The 6,887-nt window shown below is 38.7% G+C and overlaps 1 protein-coding gene across 1 annotated transcript in view; it reads right to left on the bottom strand.

Moving 5' to 3' along the window:
* The window catches only part of LOC106532552 (uncharacterized), a 23,647-nt gene that overhangs the window by 10,143 nt on the left and 6,617 nt on the right, over positions 1–6,887 (bottom strand). The window contains exon 2 of the mRNA XM_014028985.1: positions 1,693–2,597. Within this exon, the coding sequence (XP_013884439.1) occupies positions 1,693–2,371 (679 nt within the window). The 5' untranslated portion in view covers positions 2,372–2,597. The remainder of the gene's footprint in view (positions 1–1,692; positions 2,598–6,887) is intronic.

The raw sequence follows: 6,887 nt of genomic DNA on the forward strand, positions 1-6,887 counted from the left end.
GTGTGTGTGTGTGTGTGTGTGTGTGTGTGTGTGTGTGTGTGTGTGTGTGTGTGTGTGTGTGTGTGCTCTGTGATGAGGAAGCTCAGCTTGGAGATGCAGTCCAGAGATGGAGCTGATCCTAAAAGGCGGTTCTAGACCCAACCGGTTGTTTTTGCTCCCCTACCTGGCTGCCTCAGGACACTACAGGATTTCTCAAACATGCATGAATGAGTCAAAACAAGACTTTGGGCATGTTTTTGATGAGAGGATAACATTACAACATGATATAAAACTCAAAAAAAGTTGATTTTGCATGATATTGCCCCTTTAAAAAGTGTGTTGTAGGCTAACAGCTGAATATTTTTAATTGGGACTTTTATTACCAATACTGCAAAATCTTCTGATTTTATATAGGGTATAGTAGCCTTATATGTGATGCCCAGAGTGAATGTTAAAAAATAACACTAACACATTTTTTTTATTTAGCTCACTTTCTGCGTGTAAAATCCTAGCTCAAAGTTTGTACTAACATTTAGCTAATCATTCTTACATTTTGCTAATTTCACTAAAAGGTACACGTTATGTCTAAATGTTAAATCTTCTTAACGTAAAAGTTAAATCTGACATGTTGTGACTAAATGTTGAAGTTTCTATTTTAGTGTTTTGAAATGGAGCACAGCCTTTTCCATTGGTGCTCAGCTGCAACATTATCAAGCAACTGCTAACTTTGCTAAGGCTGCTAACTCTGCTAACACTGTTAAACATCAGACTTGCAGTTGTGGCCAATGTCCGAGTTGCACCTCCAACTGCCGGACCACAGGTACCATCCATATTATTTTCAATGAACACATTTTGAGTTTAAATTTTACATGCCATCTTCAGCATCATTAGGAGTTGCTTTTGCCACAGGACAGATGCCGCAACAAAAGCAGCTCACCAAAAAATGTGTTCCATTACAAAATTTGTAAATGCAATCTTTATCATTCAGCGTTTAAGGTGTAACTTTTACATTTAGGTTGCAATATTTTTATATATTATTTAACATTTAAATTAAAATTTACTAACTTAACGTTACTTCCACAATTTTCATTGTAAAAAAAAGGCTAAAATTGTGTGTGTGAATAAGTTTGACTATAACCATTTTTTCCATTCAACTTCAATAAGTCTCTGTGTTTATGTGCTGCATTTTGTAACGACACACGCTGTCATTCTCATCAGAAATTAATTATTTAATTACAGTCTATTCTGTAATTGTTTCTAATGGTGTTTTAATATTGAGATATAATGGAAAATCGGTGTGTGTTTCATTATTTTTTTAATTCCATGTAGTGAAAAGTATTTTGCTGTTTTGTGTGACTTTAGCATTTTGGCTGGTAACTAACATTATCAGGTGCTTTTAACAGTGACAGATTCAAGCAAAATTAGTTTCCCCAAATCAGGTTTAAACCAAAGAGTGAAAGGAAGAAATTAATGAAAAAGTGATTTTTTWAATTTTCTAAGACCAGCTCGTCACCGCAGTCAATTTCCTGTTCTGCTTTGAAGCTTAAAGCCCACAGCTTTCAAAAATGCGAGGCAGTGAAATGCATAGACAGGTCAGCTGGCGCCGGTACTAATGATTTTCAATTTTGAAGATGATGGAGTCCATACCTGGGCCAAATCTGAATGCGTGCTGCCTGTGCCTGAAATTTGTCTGAGCAGAAAGGGCTGCCTCACCTCCATTCCCCTTCTGTTTTCTAGTCTTTGTGTTCGACRTGGTTGGGCCTCTGAATGACAATAATCCAAAAAAAGTGCTACTTTTCTGCATGTCTGACCCATCAGCTTCAGAGTTGAAACCACACTCAGGTGCTAGATGGTCCATCTTGTTGCTCTGGTGTTTTGACAGAGGGTTTCTCCTGTAATCTAAACCATCTTCTCCCATCTTGCATTTTTTGCTGCCCAACACGTACACCTTGCTCCTTCCGTAATCCTCATTTGTTTTGGCTAATAGTCTCTTATCTGTGGTGGATTTGCAGCCAGGTGGGACACCAAGACGACAAGTCAGGACAGATGTGTGCAAAGCGGGTTTAACGTTTCTCATCCCATCGACAAGTTCTACAAGAGGAACACAAAGAGTCTTGTCCAAAAACACAGCAGAGCTGATGAACCTCAGAGGCACCTTGTGATGAATGCACACCTTATAGGAAAGCCGATTCTTTATTGTGGACCTTGTCACGTCCTGGTTTTTGTTCTTTTCTTGGTGTTTCAGTTTGCATTCAACATATTGCACTTTTGTCTTTTCTGAATYTTTCACTCCCAGTCCATTACCTGATAAGTGGGCCCATCTTAAAACATTTGGCTTAAAGATTGCAGGGCTTTGTTCGCAGGCGTTTAGTTGGGAGTCCGGAACTCTCATTGTAGTTAAAGAAATGGTTCCTCTCTCAAAGGTCTTTGTAGCTCTAGAGCAGCTTACACCTTCAGCAGGGTGGAAACCCCATCCTGGGATTGTCTGTCTGTAACCTGAGAACAGCTGGATGGTGTTGTTGCTTCAAAACATGTTCTTCTTTACCTCTTSCCTTAACCACTTTCTCCACAACAGGATGTTCGTGTGCAGAGGAGAAGAGATGTCTTTAACTTTACAGCTATAAAAAAGGGACAAAGACAGGAGAGAGATGAGCACTACAAGTTCAGATGATTTATCTGCAAACTACAATCAAACCAAAACAAGCTACAAATACAAAGGAGACAGATGTTGTTTTTATATATAGCTACTCATCTACTGTGACAGCTAGTGTTGCTGTGACAAAGGACAACATTGCGGGAACAATTTACCAATGATATTTAAAAATGAAAAGTTCAGGTTTGTCCTCTAAAAAGCAAGACAACATTCCTTCTCCTATTTTTTATTTTAATTTTAGTAAACAAACATCTTCGCAATGTAGGTTTACAGCATAAATTGGAACCACTTGCAGCTGTCCTTGGTAGGCTTTCTTGTGATTTTTTTCTTTTTCTTTTTCATCTGTGTTTGAAGGGCAAACAATAAAACATTATCCTGTTGAATTTGCATACATGTACACAAAAATGATTGACAAACCACTTAAACTGTGCCAGAACTGTCTATTTGATAGGGCAAAAATGTAAATATAATAACACAATTACAGAAGTTTAACTTATTATACAGATGAAATGTTTTTTTTCCCGCAAACTTTTTGTTTTGGCATTCTCTTGATAAAGCATTTTTTCCTCACGAAAAACACAGTACACAGTATAAATGTGCATATATTTAACAACATTCTGAGCAGTGAGACTTGTAATGGGTGAGTATCTCCATTTTTATTTGACTCATTGGTATGACACCTCTTCCTTTCTCATCTGTCATATCACAGCAGAAACATAAATAGAGCGCCACCGTTTTTGATTTCCACAGGCTGACACAAACTAGATAAGAGATAAATGTGTTCACATGAAAGAGATCCTGCTGAACAAGAAAACTAATCATCACATAAAATATACTCATTTTGTGATAAAAAATAAGATTGTATTTTACCAACACTATTTAATGTGTTTGCTTGTCTGTTCTGTTARCAAAACATCAGAAGAACCACTGAAAGGATTTGAATGAAACTAACTCTTCAAGTCAGTCACTTTCAGAACCAACTTCATTCAAGATGGCAACCACAGCTAAGTGAGCTTCATAAACACAAAAAATGTCAAGTTGCACAAATTATTACATGGACTTCCCCTCATTTAGCACATACAGTGGTTTGCAAAAGTATTCATACCCCTTGAACTTTTCCATATTTTGTCACATTACAACCACAAACATAAATRTATTTCACTGGAATTTAATGTGAAAGACCAACACAAAGTGGTATACAATTGTGAAGTGGAAGCAAAATTTTACATGAATCAAAACATTTTTTACAAATAAAAAACTGAAAAGTGCGAYGTGCAAAAGTATTCAGCCCCCTTTTCCCTGAGTGCAACCAATTGCATTCAGAAGTTGCCTGATGACTGCTAATGACTCAAAAGGGTCCACCTGTGTGTAATCTAATCTCAGTACAAATACAGCTGCTCCGTGACGGCCTCAGATGTTGGTTAAGAGAATATTGGGGAGCAAACAGCATCATGAAGTCCAAAGAACACACCAGACAGGTTAGGAATATGGTTTTGGAGAAGTTTAAAGCAGGCTTAGGTTATAAAAAGATTTCCCAAGCTTTGAACATCTCACGGAGCACTGTTCAATCCATCATCCGGAAATGGAAAGAGTATGGCACCACAGTAAACCTGCCAAGACAAGGCCGTCCACCTAAACTTACAGGYCGAACAAGGAGATCACTGATCAGAGAGGCAGCCAAGAGGCCCATGGTGACTCTGGATGAAATGCAGAGAGCCACAGCTCAGGTGGGGGAAACTGTCCACAGGACAACAATTAGTCGTGCACTACACAAATGTGGTCTTTATGGAAGAGTGGCAAGGAGAAAGCCATTGTTAAAAGAAAACCATAAGAAGTCCCATTTGCAGTTTGCCAGAAGCCATGTTGAGGACACAGCAAACATGTGGAAGAAGGTGCTTTGGTCAGACGAGACCAAAATTGAACTTTTTGGCCACAATGCAAAACGCTATGTGTGGCGGAGAAAGAACACTGCACATCACTCTGAAAACACCATCCCCACTGTCAAATATGGTGGTGGCAGCATCATGCTCTGGGGGTGCTTCTCTTCAGCAGGGACCGGGAAGTTGGTCAAAGTTGATGGGAAGATGGATGGAGCCAAATACAGGGCAATCTTGGAAGAAAACCTGTTGGAGTCAGCAAAAGATTTGAGACTGGGGCGGAGGTTCACCTTCCAGCAGGACAACTACCCTAAACATAAAGCCAAAGCTACAATGGAGTGGTTTAAAAAAAAGAATATTCATGTGTTAGAATGGCCCAGTCAAAGTCCAGACCTAAACCCAATTGAGAATTTGTGGCAAGATCTCAAAACTGCTGTTCACAAACGCTCTCCATCCAATCTGACTGAGCTTGAGCTGTTTTGCAAGGAGGAATGGGTAAGAATTGCAGTCACTAGATGTGCAAAGCTGGTGGAGACATACCCTAAAAGACTTGCAGCTGTAATTGCAGCAAAAGGTGGCTCCACAAAGTATTGACTCAGGGGGGCTGAATAATTTTGCACATCGCACTTTTCAGTTTTTTATTTGTAAAAAATGTTTTGATTCATGTAAAATTTTGCTTCCACTTCACAATTGTATACCACTTTGTGTTGGTCTTTCACATTAAATTCCAGTGAAATATATTTATGTTTGTGGTTGTAATGTGACAAAATATGGAAAAGTTCAAGGGGTATGAATACTTTTGCAAACCACTGTTTATAAATGACAATCTTGTATATTATTTTCAAAAACTTTGTTTCCAATTGATTTGAGTCTCAGAGCCGGCAGTTTATGAGGAAATCCTCGTCCTTCCCTCCCTGCTTCTCTGTCGCTGCAGGAGCTGTTTTCTGCGCTCCCACCTCTTCTCTCCACAGCTTTAAACCCAAAACCCGCCTCCCTGTTGAAATGTGTGAGAGAACTATAGATTTGTTTTTGTGAAAATTACAGATTTCTCAGGGTTCAAGATACAGGTAAATGTCAGAAGGAGTTGGCACGTTATAACTCAGTTAATTTTTCTGACATTTAGTTAAAACATAGTGTGGTAGTAGCTGAAAGTAAGTCACACACTCTGAGCACTGCACACTGCATTACATTACAGCTTTCACCCCTGTTTGTAGAGCTCAGCAATATTAGACAGTAAAGTTGAAATCCTAATAACTTAACACTTTAAGTAACACAAGTGCTGAAAAAATGCTTGTCGAACAGGCAGAACATTAATTTTGGGTCACACAGTAGCCGCGACACCAAGGCCTCGCAAATTAAACTCATGTTGTTGTCTGGTTAGGCTGTCTGGTAGAACTTTACACTGTGTATCATGTAATGCATGAAAAATAATTATGTTTCACTTTGATTTAAACCACAAGGGGGTGAATGTGACCTTGGAACGTAGTAACACAAACCAGACATTTAAGCCCCACCCATTTTTTTCTTGGATTTACATACACAATCAGCAAGCCAGAGAAATAATTGTATAAAGCTGCGTTCTTAAAAAAAAGTAGTTAAACTTCTAAAAAGAGTGCATTTCAAACAATCAAAGTCATGCAGAAGCTGCCACATAAAAAAGTCAAAAATCCACACCGGAGCGAACCCTGGCATAATGAATGCCGATAGTCTTTTATTCAAAGATAGACATTATACCAAACAGCATATTCAATAAGGTACTTTGCATAAAAGTATTACATTACTAAATAGTTAATGTACTGTTTGCATATTTTGCGTGCTCTTTCATGAGTTCAGAGGACCATTTTCTTTGTTTTATATGAAATACGAGCAACTTCACAGCAGACAAATTACATGAAAGCCTAAATAAATCTGCGAGGAAAACAAGTGGATCCATACAGCTCCCACAACAACTGAGCAGTACCACTGTGTTTGATTCTATTTAGAGCTGATTCTATTTAGTTCTGATTAAATAGAGAACTTTGGCAGCTTGCACAATCACATTTGTTGCTGTTATAGTTACTGCATGCTAAAATCTGCAGTCGGCCAGCAAACAAGCATGGGCGTAACCGCCATAGATACAGAGTGGGACATGTCCCCCCCACTTCCCATTTCTGTGCCCTCTGTCACTCCCACTTATTTCAACCGAAGCAAAAAAAAGACCTTTAAAAATGTGTCCCCCCCCCTCCCACACACACACACACACACACACACACACACACACTTTTAGGATGGTGATTACACCCTTGGAAACAAGCTTGCTCAAAGGAACCTAGAGTATTTAAACAATACTTTACCTTGATGGCTTTTAAAAACAAAATCACATGATGGAAATGTAGTTC

The sequence above is a fragment of the Austrofundulus limnaeus genome, unplaced genomic scaffold (assembly GCF_001266775.1).
Source record: "Austrofundulus limnaeus strain Quisiro unplaced genomic scaffold, Austrofundulus_limnaeus-1.0 Scaffold0, whole genome shotgun sequence".
In the NCBI taxonomy this organism is placed as follows: Eukaryota; Metazoa; Chordata; class Actinopteri; order Cyprinodontiformes; family Rivulidae; genus Austrofundulus; species Austrofundulus limnaeus.